The sequence below is a fragment of the Onychostruthus taczanowskii genome, unplaced genomic scaffold (assembly GCF_017590055.1).
Source record: "Onychostruthus taczanowskii isolate IOZ18803 unplaced genomic scaffold, ASM1759005v1 scaffold150, whole genome shotgun sequence".
Lineage (NCBI taxonomy): Eukaryota > Metazoa > Chordata > Aves > Passeriformes > Passeridae > Onychostruthus > Onychostruthus taczanowskii.
Genome location: NW_024498686.1, coordinates 585,517 through 600,369, shown reverse-complemented (window position 1 = coordinate 600,369; position 14,853 = coordinate 585,517). Strand labels below are relative to the sequence as shown.

At 42.0% G+C, this 14,853-nt stretch overlaps 1 protein-coding gene across 3 annotated transcripts in view; it reads right to left on the bottom strand.

The window, feature by feature from the left end:
- Positions 1–14,853, bottom strand: part of SYNPO2 (synaptopodin 2) — a 78,357-nt gene that overhangs the window by 12,776 nt on the left and 50,728 nt on the right. The window contains exons 2-4 of one of the 3 annotated variants that reach the window (XM_041398920.1): positions 13,844–13,995; positions 8,813–9,603; positions 3,585–5,770 (exon numbers count right to left, since the gene is read on the bottom strand). In XM_041398920.1, coding sequence (XP_041254854.1) covers positions 3,585–5,770; positions 8,813–9,603; positions 13,844–13,995 — 3,129 coding nt within the window. Of the gene's footprint in view, positions 1–1,616; positions 5,771–8,808; positions 9,604–13,843; positions 13,996–14,853 lie in introns of those variants that run through there. The other 2 variants (XM_041398918.1, XM_041398919.1) reach the window with 2 other exon arrangements.

Sequence of the window (14,853 nt, the reverse complement as noted above, 5' to 3'; positions counted from 1 at the left end):
TTTTTGTCTCTTCCTTAGGAGAGCAGAAATCAAAAGAATGAGGCTTACGTGTAAGAGATGGTAATATTTATGTTATAAATGTTCCTACAGGAAAAATTCATTGAAATCTCTTTCTGGTTGTTTTATAATATATTATTTCTTCTCAAGCAGGAACATGGTAAGAGTGGTTCCTCTAGAGAAGGGAGGAGGAGTTAAGCAGTTCTTTGTTGAAGAACTAAATTTTGTCTTTTATTTTTCCAGCAGAAATTTTAACTTTTTGTCGGAAAGCCACTCCTCTCCAAAACGAAAATTTTCAATTCAGTTATATATCAGGATGTTTATAACTTAATCATAAATTGAAGATATATTAACCCTTGATTGAGGTAGCTATTTTTATGAAAAGGCTATCTAGAATGTGAGATCAAAACTGGTGCATTATAATACTTCCAGTCTGTGCTAATTAAATGTGTTAAAATAGTCATAAAACGCTTAAATTCCTCCTTTTATATAAACATACTGGAAGTATTGTTATTGGACATGGCTTAAAATTCATTGTTAAATATGCTTCCATAGCAAAGATGACAATTGTATCTTGGCAGCCTTGCCATATTATATAAAATATTTCCAATAGCTTCTTCAGAAAACCATTTACAAAAGATCACTGCCCTTTCCAAGTGAAATTTCAGATGGTTCCTCTACACAAAAAAATAATTTCCCTGACATTTCAGCTACGTTTGACTTTAGCTTTTCATCTGGACCCATGACAATGAGCAGCTCATCTTTCCTCTAAATATCTGCTTCATAAGAGATTACATCTTGGATAAACCTGTTACTTTAGGCAGAGCAGTCTCTTGAAATATGAATAAGAATTAAAGACTTACCTGATTAGTAAAAAGAGCCTTGAAGCCAAGTTGGATCCAAGTCCCATGTGTGTAGGATGATGTGTATATAAGAAATTGAATTCAGAGCTGGGCTTTGAATCAGATTTTCAAAAGATCTGAACTGAGTTAAGAGCACTAATGTCATTGACACTTTTTAATTCTTGCTGGTGCTTTAAAATCCTTCTGTCATTGTTCTAGGCCATATAAAATACTTGTATTTGAATGCAAATATGATCAAAATTCAGCTTTTCAGCACAGATGCACTTTCTAAGCTCCTGTGTCTCGGAGCCACAGGCATCAATACCAACACTTGTGGAGGAAGGACAAAGCTGCCACAAATGTCCTCATTAGGGAAATATTCTTTTGGTGGTGGGGTGAATAAGTACAGGAGCATGATTATAATTTACAGGTGTGCTTTACAGAAGGAGACTAAGCAAAATCATGGAAGGCAATATGAGGCTGATTGGATTTCTGTGTCTCTTCATAGCACTACTTACCTTTGGTGGGCGATCTTTATTCCAAGTACATACTGGAGTCTTAAAGTCTACCTAAAATAGTGTGTGCGACTCCAGACTGAGCTTGGAAAGAGGGGAAGAAAGGAGGGAGCAAAGGCAAGAGGGAAGGGGAGGGAGGAGCTTTCATATTAACAGGCTAGCATAGGAAATAGACTTTCTCCAAAAATATACTGTCACTCTGTACGTGGAAGTGAAACAAAAAAATAGCAGCCAAACCAAAGAAAAAAGCCACAAACAGGCAGAGAGGAAAGGGACAAGTTTAATGATAGAAGAAAAGTACAGATATTGACAGTGGAAAACAGGTAGAAGGGAGATCTCCAAAGGACTAAAATATTGCTACTTTCTATTTCCAGGTAAATGCAGTATAAATATTCATTGAGTTTTCCATTTTTTTTAATCTCTGAATTTTATATAATTTTTTCTGAATTTTAAGGGGGAGATGGACCCCTTGGTCATTTTCTTCTAATTCAGTCAGTATCCCAAACAAAAATTTAAAGGGGAGAGTAGAATTTTGGAGGTCCAAAATTCATAGGAGGGTTTTTTATTGGTTTGTTTAGAGTTTCAATTTAGCCTGCATTCTGCATGTGCAACCAAATACATTCTTCTCATCTTTGATTGCAGTTTGAGTTACCATCATGGGATCAAACTATAGAGATTTTGTTCATACTTAGGAATGTTTTCTTCATCGAGATAGATGGCTCTACACACCCTGCTATGATACACAAGGTCCATAATCTGGTCTGTAACTAGCTGAATGATAGTTTAAATAAATATACCAACAGATTCTGCCCCCTTTATTCACAGAGTTATGCTTTAATCTTTAGCTTCACACCTGGGATGGATTTTGATTCCTTTAGTTGTGAGAAACAGCACCTTGTTTTAGCCCTAGCACCACTGATGCTGATGAAAGCCATGCTAAACTACTCAAATATTCACTCTAGAGTCACTGCAGGATTATACAGTACATTTCAAGACCACAGGCTCTTAAAAGTTCTCCCCAGTAGCAGTATTTCAATCCTTAGTCCCCAGTATGACAAGTAAAAGATAAAAGACCAGAGTAAAAAGGTTTAAAGTGGGAAGCAGCACTGTAGAGGCCCAAGAGAAAAGAATTTAAAAGTGTGTAAGATGCCAGTAGGAAGACATGGTCATAATCATGATTTACTGGTAATTTCTGTGGCACAGAGTACTCTGGGAGCAAGAATCAGCACTCTACACTACAGGCAGCCCTCCAGTTCTCAGTCACTGTGCTTTCACAAGAAACTAGTTCATTACATTGCAGCTGCAAAACCCAGCTCACCTCTCTGACTGCTCAATAATTTTGATTTACAGGCTTCTCTCATACTTGCTGGGTTCAAGGCAAACTCTGGCTAAAAATATGCCTGCATGTGGGATGTGAAATTTCCCCAAAATGGGAAATTTTAAACAATTTGTCCAGCTGTCTTTCCACCTCTTTTTAGACTTTATAACACACTAGCATCTCTTATAGCACGTTCTCTGTGAAATCACAGAGGCAATTCATGATTTTGGATCACAGCTGATCCACATAGCTTACAAGCTAAGCCCCTGGCTGATCAATCAGATTCCTGTGGAAGGACCCTTGAGCCAGGACAGATTCTGAGTGAATTCCATGAGGCTCTGTACAGGCCAAAGGTCTATCCAGTTGTGTTCTACTAGTGATCAGTCAGAGTCTAACACTGTATCTATTTTATGCTGTGTTAATAATACATATTACTATTAGTTAATAAGGCACTTCTTTAAAAAAAAAACAAACACCAAAGTCCTCTAATCCCTAGGTCATTAGAACACAGCTGGGGAGAGGGACAGGAAGAAAGCTGTTCTCTGTTAATTTGACATACCAGGAATATTGCTCGCTGTTTCTATTGTTGTAGCCCTAAAGCAAAAACCTAGTGTCCTGCTCACTTCATGCAATGGCACCTCTCCATTTCAGGATGTCATCTCCATAAAGCACCTGATAAAATGCATAAATGTGCTAAAAATTTGAGATCTCTTTTGATTCCTTAAAAAAGTTCAAATATTTTGGACCCAGATTTGAGGTGATACATCTGACATTCTTTAGTAAGCTAAGGAATACCACTGGCACAGTCTGTGTGCCAGGTGACCACTGCAAACCAGTGACTGCAAGCAAAATGGACACTAAGTTTCTGCTTAGAAACCAGGTTTACTCTTGAATAACCGATGGCTTCCACACCTGTGCAGTGACGCCAGCTTTCTTGGCGGAAAATTTTGGCCTCGGAGCAGTAAACAAAGATGATGTGGTGGTTTCTGGCTTAGAAAACGCAGAGTAGCCTGTGGGTGAATAGGATTCATTCCCTGGGAGAGAGGCGTTGGACGGGAACGAAGGCTGGGAGCCGTAGGCTGGCACGGAGTACACCGAAGAGGGCCGGGCCCTTGTAGGAGAGCCAGCACCAGGTGGAAGGTAGGTAGGTAAAGGCAGTGTTTGCTTTGAAGGGGACAGCTTTGATGTCTGCTTCATGGCAAGGCTTTCCTTAGGAGGCTGGAAAGTAAATAAAGACGGATCGAGTTGATAAGGTTGATGTTTCATGATATCCAAAGCATTGAGACCTTTCTTAGGTTTTCTTTTTGTGTTTTTGGTAGCAGTAGGGCCCTTAGAGGAAGGCTTGGTAGCAGCAGGAGGGTAAGACGGGCAGTGGATGGGATTGTAAGCGACGGGTGGAGGTGCTCGGACATTAGATGAATATTTCCAAGAAGCTGGTAAAGATGGAGTTGGAGATGCAGCTCGTGCCATGTTTGCCTGCACAGTCTCTGAATCCACCACATACTTCTCCATTCGGGAATGCCTCCTGGCAAACAGCTGTGCTCCTTTCCCACTCATAGCTGGTGGCATCTCAAAGGGAGGCTTTGTTTCTCCAGCACTTGGGGTGACTGGTGTTGCCTTGGGGGGGACGTTTGGACTCGCCAGGCTGGCCTGAGGCCCTTTGAAAGGACCAGCAAGGTCGAGAGTGCTTGGGGGATGGACAGGAGAATGAGGATACTGTGGAGATTTGGGTGGTGCAGGATACGCTGCCTGAGGTGAGGCTGGTGCTGGGAAAGAAGGAGGCTTGTTGGAAGCTGCAGCTGAAGGTGACCAAACCGGTGAAACTGGAGTACTGGGAGAAGGAGATACCTTGAGTGAAGGCTTTGGAGCAACAGGAGGAGGAGCCTTTTGTTTAGATGCTTGAGTCTGCATGAAATTGCAAGCCTCTGCTCCCAAACTGAGGTAGTCTTCTTCGGGTCCTGACTCAAAACCAGCTCCAGTCCCTTTTTTGCCCTCTGCGTTGTGTACAAGGGACAACAAGGCAGGATTAGGACTTACTTTGGGTGCATCTTTGAAATTGAACATAGGTTTGGAAGTGCTTCTTCTCTTTGCCTCCTGCAGTATCCCAGTCCTTTTGGCTGGCACGGCAATCCTTTCATCCCTGGACGCGATGTGTTCCGTGGGCTCAGTGGCTGCCCACGCGGGTGGGGCAGCCTTGCTGGCCACAGGAGCTGAGACAGGTCTGTAGAAAGCCTCGGCTGGTGGGCTGACAGAGCAGTAAGGAGGTGGTGCTGCTGCATCTGAAAGGGGACTGGTGACATTTCTTACAGGTGAAAATGGTGCAGCTGCTCGGTTTTGAACTCCGGAAGGGAAGGGTTTTGCTGTTTTATTCAAAGATGCTGCCTTTTGAGTTCCAGAGGACTGAAAAGAGAGGTTTGTGCCAGGTGCTAAGCCAAAGCCATTTTGTTGTACCACTTTGCTGTGATTCTGGCTCACATCTGTGTAACTTTTGCTCACACAGCTCTGCTGTCTTGACATTTCCTCCTCTTTTGATTGATAGACGGAAGAGCTCACTTTCTGGAAGTTCTCTGTCACGGTGGTTTCCCTGTGCTCCTCTGCCTGCGCTGTGCTTGCCTTCATCTCCTCTTGCTCCGCCGTAATCTGATCCATCCTCTGCCGCCTCTTGGCGAACATGAGGGCCCCTTTCCCTGTGCTGTCTGCAAGCGTCTGCATCTCCTCTCCACTCTTTGTCTTCTTTTCCACCTCGAGCAGACCGCTGTCCCAGTCGAACGTCACGATCTTGCCGTCCTTGTCAATGTCAGAGAAAAAATCTTCATCTATTTCCGACTCACTCGTTGCAAGCAAACTCACCTCAAAAGTGTTTTCCCTGTCCCCCTCTTCACCTTCACCCTCTTCCTCCTCGTCCTCGTCACGTTCCAACTCCCCAGTCCCGTAGCTGACTAAAGTGTATTTCCTCGCCCTTTGGCGGCGCTTCTTGAACATCAACACCCCCTTGGAATTGGGGTTGGGAGCTGCTGTCAGCAGCAGTGCAATGCTTTTACATTTAGATTTGGCTTCTTTCACCTGCTTCTCTGACAGGCTCTCGCTTCGTCGGAGCCCTGTGGAAGGAATCAGAGTGCACATTAAATTCATGCAGCCCACGAAACTGCAAGGAGACTAACAAGTGCATTTTTCTGTACTGAAATTTATTAAATATGAAAACATTTCTTTTGTATGAAAATTTCATTATACTTGATTTTTTCTCACAGTATCAGCTGTGTTATAAATTCCATACCCAGTGTTCCTTGGAGACACACCCATCTAACTTCAAAGGCTACATAATTTTCTTTGGGATTCTCTTAGCTCAACAGGAACATTACACACGTCTTTATTTCTAGCATTCTTAATTTTTATTCCTAGCACCAACAGGCAGGTGATATTTTCTCATTTATCCAGCTTCTGGTCTGGTATTTTCCAAGTATTTGACTACAAGTTCCTGGGCTTACAGCAGTCATTCCCAGCCAGGCAGGCCCATGACTGCTTAATATCTGAGACCAAATGAGCAGATTCTGTCTCACAGTGGCAGCAGCTTCTGCTATTTGGGTGCTTATTTTACTCCTATAAATTGCAAACTTGGTAAAAGTCAATATTTTACTGTGTATTAGCTGTTTAAATGCAAGTATACATCCAGAAGGTCATACACAGAAAATATTAGCATTAACTTTCAGCCCCTTGGTAGATGTGGGAGTTTGTCCATGGTATGCAATGAAAGCAGGTTTCAGTCTTTAAACAAGCATTATTTGCCTGAAATACGAGTTCTGTTGGATATGACATATACAGGATATTTATTTTGGAAATGGGGCAAGAGTTAATACACATTTAAGAACAGAACCAAGGAGACTCAACTAACTTCTCAAGGGTATTCACTGGAGTATCAATGACAATATTTCTGAAAGCAAAAACTTCTGGTTTTCATCAGGTCATGTGAAAGAGGAACAGATGCAGCTGCAAGGCTGATGGATGCACTGGACATCAGTGTGAATTCTTCCTTGTAATGGGACATGGAGCGTGTGCCTCATGGGGCAATGGTAGTCAGGTGGTGTCCCTGCTTCTTTCCCTTCCTTGTACTCTACCACTGAACCTCATCAATGACAGCCTCAATAGCTCCTCCCTTCAAAAAACCTGGAATTTAAAGCTATTCCTGACTAAATCAATAGTCACAAGGAAAAAATACATGCCTCTGATAAAAGTAAATAATTTAGTATCTTTTTTCTGGCATAAATTAAACAAACTTATTAAAGAAAGCCATGCTGTGTGTTTTCTAGGCATGATCCTTTTAGCCATGTCAGTAGATGGAGTCTGGTACTTCTCCTATTAAAGACAATTGGAGTTTTGCCATTATGCCAGATGACTGCACAATGGTCCTCACAAGAATCTATAAAAGAGAAAAGAGCATGGCACCCAAACCTGCAGTACGTAATATTTAATGGTTGGAGAGCGGGATCACGAAATCCTTGGCTCAGTCCTGTGACAATCCAATTGCTTATGATAGTCACTGAAGGTATTTTCCAAAACTATGGGTTTTAGTGTTAGAGTGCTACCTATTCAGGTATATATAATCTGAATAATATTTACAGAGAAAATTTCTGCTAAAGAGATCAAACATCCATAATAAAAGTTCTTCTCTAGTTCAGACTTAAATGTTCATAACAACTTCTATTTTTGCAGAAATCATGCATAGTTTTTGTTGCACACGGAACATTCACTGTGCTGGGCAATTTCTTTTTTCTAATGTGTAGACAGGATAATAATAATAATAATAATAATAATAATAATAATGCAAAAAAATTATTAAATCAGTGGCTCCTAAGGATAATGACCTGCCACTATTTTAGAAGAGACTGAGATTGTCATAGTTGTCCTGGAAAAAGGACAGGACTTCTTCTTGAAAGAAGAGTTTACCATGTAAAAAGTAGTTCATTCTTTGTACTTTTGCCTTTTAAGACAGGCACTGCAAGTAATTCCCTAAGAAATTCAGGCATAGTCCCACAGTTGGTTCTGACTTCACAGCCAAAATGTGAAGCATGTGCACTTTTCTTTTATACTTCATTTAATATGCCCAAAATATGTGGGTTGCATATAGACACTTAGGAATAAGTAACTGCCTAATCCACTTGCCAGTGAGACACAAATGGTTATCATGCTAAAAATATGCTTCCAGAGGAATTAGCAGTGGGTTAGCAGAGGAGTTCCAACACTGCATATGAAATAGTTTGTTGCTACAGTATCTCACTGCACACATTCAAGCACCTTTGACATACTGCTACTAAATCCCCAGACAGGATTCTTCACATTGCTGGGAAGGAGCAAGCAACCAATAGAAACGTCCCAGATGGATAAAATAACAAAGAAATAAATTGATTGAATAATAAATAATACACCTTTACACCTAGTTAATTAATATTGGCTCCAGTGGCAAGTTTGCTTCCATGTGAACTTCTTGGACCTGACCTCTGGGTCTGGGAGTCAGGAGAAATAACATGTTCACTTTACAGTCTAGAGAAGGCTGACAAAACCAAAAGGATCATGTAACAGTTACACACATGCTGGTGTCTGTCAAAATCTCTTCTGCAGACATCAAGCTTTGCTGCTAGACTTTTTTATTAACTTTTCAAAGCAGTGGCATGGCTTTGGTTTTAGATGATGCAAATGACAACGCAAAGCTTTTGCTATAAAAGGAGAAAGCCACAGGATTCACTTAGACATGTGCAAGCAACTGGCTCTTTTTGTTAATATTTTACAGATTGCCACTGAATATGAGTTAGAAGACCAGCAGAGTTCAGCCCTTTCAGTAAGTATTTTTAGTTGGACAAAGTCATGAGTTAATTTCAAAGTGGAAGTCTACTAAGCAAAGTTATTCAGCGCAGTTAAGGCATGGGTACACTCTTGACTCATCACCAGGAGCATTGTATTACCCTGAAAAAATACATAAAGCAAGAACAGAATCATCATTTAAAAGAAAAAGAGAGAGGGAAAGTTAGAAAACTGCAGAAAAAAATCTCTAAACATTTTTTTTCTAATGCATTCTAAATCCTGAAATTATATCCAAAGCTACAAAAGATGCCCCAGGCAGTGCAAATTATTAGATGGGACATACTCACTTGCGTGCCTTGCCCTGTGCTTGAGAGGTTTGTGTTCCTTTTCCGAGTGCTTGCTGTCTTCTGCCTGCACTGTGGCTTCTGCTGAGATTGCAAAGGAGAGGAGGGAAGGAGGTGCTTCTGACTGCCCTCCTTCTACTTGAGAATCAACACACCCCCTTTCAGACGGAGACCTGAGCGCTTCCTTCTCCCTGTCTGAGCAGTCTAGGATCACCTCCACCCTGGGGATAGATGGAGCTGCACCTTGGATCCTCTTGACCTCCTTGCTGCTAGAAAAGTGGACTACTTTGTTCGACCACTGGATGTTGCTCTCCTTCACACCCAGGGGAACTGCAATGAGGGGGCTGCTCCCGCCCTGCTGTGCACTGGGTCCTCTGCCTGAAGGGGGGAGCTCTTCTGCCCCCAAGAGAGTCACAGCAGGAGCACTGGTGGCCTTGTGGGCATCATTTGAGAGGGACACCTGCAGCTCAACCATAGCACCTGGCCCTTCTTCTGTCGTCCCTCTGACACCAGCCTCATCTGTCACGATCACTTTGGGGGTGCCTATCACTTTAGGAGGAATTCTGTGGCTTTGTGTGGTCTCTTGTTTTGTTTCAGCAAAGTGTGTGTTGCTGTCTGCTGCTCCGTGGTGAGTCCCACTGTAAATCTCTGTGATGCATAAATCTCCATGGGGTATCTCTTGCACTGTGTTCAGTTGCAGTGTGGTGTTCTCCCCATAATCCTCAATTTTTATGTTCTCGTGCTTCCTGTTTTCTCTTTCAGCGTTCAAGGTTTCATTTATTCCACTGGAGGATCTGCACATACATAAACAATTCAAGAAATTAAGCTTCTGTAAGCACAGCCACTGTAACTAGAGTTGCAAAATCAATTTCTGCATAGTATTTCTCCACCCTAATTAATTGTGGCACCTTCTAGCAGGTCCACTTAAATAGAAGAATTTTCCCAGAATGTAGACATCTTAAACAGAAGCACCTTTGTATCTTTGAAAATTTTTCAACTTAGCAGTGCAGTAAGAGGGAAATTACATTACTCTGGTAGAACTATGACCCCACTACTAACCTAAAATGTGGAATTGTATAATTCTTAACATCAGTGTGCTTTCACAGACACATTTCTGTTATAAGGTTTCCAGAGAAATGCTGCTGAGACATTTCAGACAATACTTCTTCATATTTCACATGTCCGTGAGAAATTTGACTTTGCATGACACCACAGGAGTGGTTAATTTTTGTCTCTGTAGTCACTACTGCAACTGTTTTAGGCACCATCCTTACATGTGGCTCCTGTCCCAAATCATTCACTCTCTAAGGAATAGAGAAGTACTGGATAAGGATCAGAAAGAAGGAAATGAATATTTGAAATATACATTCAAAGAATTCCTGAGAGGATCATCATCCTTATATATTATGGATTAATTGAAATATTCTGGGCCTATTCTGGTGAGCCAGCAAAAAAGGGTAGTGAACCTATACAATATTTCCTACCTATTTAAAAATATACCATTTCCAACTGGAAAATGTTGTTCTCACTTACAAAACCTACAATATATGTCAGTGTAGCTCCTTTTTCTAAACTATTAATTCCTCTGGCCCAGTTAAGATGATGTACTGCTCTTAGGACACCTGGTGTGCTCTTTAGCACCTTCTTGCAGTACTCTGGACCATACTGAGTACTATTCATTTGAGGAGAAACCTTCCCTGTACAGCAAGGCTGCAGAATACCATTAAGAGTTTCTATCTGCTAGAAGGCAGCAAAGCACTTTTACAAATGAGGGAAGTGGTAGGTGTTCTCAGTAAAGTATTAATATCAAGTACTATAGAGGTTTTTGAAATCAAAAGCAGCCCTGGCTATTCTGAAGCTTTGGAACCCCCCAGAAATAAAGGTTGGAAGAAACAGCAGAAGGAATGAATCTGTCAGTGTGCTGAAGAAACTTCAATATCGCTTGCTTTTCAGGCATGCAGCTTACTGCTTGTGGCAGCCTGGGTTTGCCTCAAATGACACGAGGGGTGTAACATCCATGTCACCACAGATGGGGCTTGGTAAAGGTCAGACAGATTTTAATTTAGGGAACTCCTTGTGAGTGCTGCTGGATCCCATCGGACGGTGCTGCTTGGATGATCAATTGCACTGCTCTCGAGCACAGATAAATTACTGAAATCTGTAAACATTTCCTTGTAAGATATGGACTGGGGGCTGGGCCAGCTAAATGTTAGCCTTTATTGGTAGTTGAATGATTGTGTGTGTGTGTGTGGGAGAGAAAGATTTCCACCTTAAAAGGCCCTTGCTACGTATGGATATACTTCTACTCTATATAGACATAATTGTCTCCTCTATCAAAAGGCAGAATACTGGGTTATGATTTCCTTATTGTAATTTCAGATTCTGTTTTGTCAAATGATTGTTTCTGTTTCAGGCCTTTCCAGCTCACTTCAGGAACAACAGCCCTGGTGCAATTCCAGGAAGGAAGCAGAACTCCAGGAGTCAGCACGGCAGGGTTTGTCACAGGCTCATGTTTTTCCTCCCTACATGGTGTATTTCATGTCGGCATGCACTGAGCACTCCCTTCTTCCCCCTAGAAATGTTCTCTCCAGGCTCAGCAGTAGCCCAGGAGCTGCTAACCCTGATGTGAGAAGGCCAGGCTGGTGTTTCGGTGTCTGTCCCCTCTCTCCCGGGTCCATCTGCTCAGCATTTGCAGGGAAGGTCAGTGTGATGCTCCCCCACACGGCATCTGGGATTTTGCCTGCCCTGCAGGGTGTCGCTTTCCTCTCATCCTGTAAACTGAGCATTTTCTGGGCACTGCTGCTGGTCACTAACTCACTGTGGCTTACACAGCATTGAGAAAACTTTTGTAGACATCAAAGGCCAAGTAGCATTTTAAAAACTGTTTTTAAAGCCCAATTTTCTTCTCAGTAAGATTTGTAAGAGCAGAATGAGGTCAACAGTTAATGTCTGTGAAAATCCATCCTTCATGCAAAAAAATTCAGGGACTTTCCAATAGAAAATATTCTTCCCTGCTAAGAAAAGATACTTAGATGTAAAAATCACCAGTGGAATACCACTTAAATTATTCTTTCCTCATGCTTTCCAGCATTTTCTTGAGGTGGATGCTAACAAGTGGCTACTCAGAAAGGGAAGGATTTGCTTCTCATTGCTCTCAAAGGATGCTAAGACACTTCCTGAAAAATCCTTATCGGGGTAGTGCTGAGAGGGATAATACCCACAAACGAGGTGGGAGTGGAAGAGAAGTGTTTTAGTCCGTTCTCTCATACCTGAGAAGATACAGACAGCAAGGACTGGGATTTGGGAGAGATGAGCTGATGAGAAGTTTAAAGATTCTCACAGTGAATTTCTTTAGGACATTATAGTCACTTTCAGAGTGTTGAGCAACTTCAATTTTCCTAAAATTTTTGTCATGGTTTGATTTCATGAAACACTGAATTATATAGTATAAACACTCTGTTTGGGTTCTGATTTTCAGGACATGCCTTGCTGTTCACCATGCATTCTAGCAGGGGCAATGGAGAGTCCCTTTCAGCTGCAGCATCCTTTGGCCTTCAGACAACTGAAATATCAGTTATGGAACAGCTACAGGCAGGAGTCAAAGTATGTGGAGCTATTTCTATGGCTGAAGAGAAGACAGCTGGTCAGCCACAAATATCATTCTTACAAGTGCAGCTCCAATAGCCACGTTATGAATTAAAAGCAGAAGAATGCAGCTATCACATGAGGAACACTCAGCTGCTCCCCTGCTGAACCAGGAGCAGGAGCTGTGCACTCTGGGGAAGGTAAGCTCTAATCCTCAGCTACCACTGTCCCCCTGATCCTGTCAGAGTGATCCATTACTCAGCCCCAGAAAACATGTACACACAGGCCATGCAAAATGTCTGTTATAAATAAAATGAGCATTCCTTGAGAGCATCTAGTTTTGAAGGCAGACTGTCACTTTGAACTGCTAAGCACTGGAGGAAAGCTCCTTTCTCCAGGTTGCAGGAACCATGAGGAATTTCACATACTGTGTAGACATCCCTGGTAACCAGAGGGGAGTGCCTGTTTTCAGCCTTTCCAGGGACACTGCTCTGGTAGTTGTCATGACAAATTCTGATCCTTTCCTGGTCCTGCCTGTGAGAGGGAGCTGCAGTAGCTCTGGGGGGAGCCTTAAGTCCTTACAAGGAGTGTGGGAGTTTCAAGACTTTTCTTCCTCTTCTGACCCCCACTGAAGGAAACTCAGAGTTCATCCCGTCTGAATTCACAGTCTGGGGACAATGTGCTTTCCTGTAGGTGGCTCTGAACCCAGGTTGCCTTTATTACACTGATGGCAATTACAGAGCAGGCATTGGAATAGACTGATGTTCAGTGAGCGGTAATGCTGGCTTGCTTGCAAGTTTGCATGAAGCTTCTCTGCTCTAAGAAACTTAAAGCATTTTCAAAGAAAACTGAAATTCCCTCTCAACTATTTTACAAAGGCAGAAACTGAGACCCAGAGAGCTGTGACTTCCCCCACCTCATCTAGTGAGGTGATAACAGCTACAGAAATAGAATTCATGACTTCCAGACCCTCTCCTCCTCCTGACCACTAACACATTTTGCCACCCAAGAAGACCATTTGCCATGTCATCATCAAGGCATATCTGGGTAGCACAGTTTCTCCTTCTATGCAGCCTTTGTTTTATGTAAGCCTCACTTCCCTATCTGTGGAGAATAACAACACTTCACTGCATCAAAGGGGTGCAGGGAATAACTGAACTCAAGGCTCTGCAGTATGCATATATGGTAGTAGGCACCTTGCAAGTATTAATACTTACATTTGGAGACTGTACTATTAATTCTGTGCCTGACTGCTGCTGTTCAAATTATATACATTAATTCCTTCAGCTCAAATTCTCTGTCTTCCTTTCCATCCAAGCAGAGTTACAGACATTACCAATAGGACTATCAGAACCTCTCAGTATAAGTCTGCAAAATGAGTGTGTTCAAAGCCAGCATTTTCCAGGTGATTCACTGAATTGCACCAAAGCATCCTGAGCATTCCTGTACCTCTTGATAAGCATCTGCAGGACGTCAGTCAGGCTTTCCATCAGAACAATGACTTCAGCATAGGTTAGGTCTCCACAAGGCTTGCCATTGATAGACACCACCTCATCCCCCTCACACAGTCCAGCCTTGGCTGCTTTGCTTTTGCTGCGAACCTACAACGAAAGAAAAATTCCAAATTGTCAAAGAAAAATTCCAAATTGCAGAATTAGTGTTCATTTGAAAACAGCAGCAACCATGTCCTCAGCATACTTTTTGTGTGTGCAAAAGGATCAACAAAATTGATCAGAACAACATTTACGGTAATGCAAATTAATAACTTGTCTCTGTTGAGGTTAATACTATTCCGGCCAGTAATAATACAAAACCTTCTGCTTTGCTGAGCTTGTGAGCTAGGTGTCAAACAGGCTGGATGAATTCTTCTAAAACTGGGAGACATGGAAGTTTGGGACAGACAACAGTCAATTGATCACAGTTTAGCAGAACTGCAAAAAATGCCCCATTCGTTTCTCTGAAAATGAAGACTACTAAGAGCTGAAATCAGCACTGAGATTGTAAAAGATGAGTCTGTAAATTCAGGCCTCTCTGGGTAGAGTATCAATATCTACATGCTGGTCACTTTTTCCTTAGATGCCCAACTGTAGTTTTAGTCTCCAAACCATAGACATCTGCATCCCTGGAGCTCCTAAATCCATGTTTAGTCATGTGAGTAAGTGCCCTGATTTATTAAAGCATGCCTGTTATGGTCTAAACTTCCCTGTTAAGTTCTCATTCAAGAATCCTGTGCAGCTCAGTTTTTCAGTTTCACTCCTTTTTCCACTGGCAGTGTGTTATAACTTATCACTGTTCTTTGCATAACAAAGCCCAGACAGCTCTAACACCACTCAAGGTATGCCTACAGTTGATGGCTATTTTTGAAGTACATATTTGGCAAAGAGTGTGTTATATTAACCAGGATTCTTGCATGAGTCTATTTTAGAATGACATATACACAAAAAAGGGCTGGCCTTGAG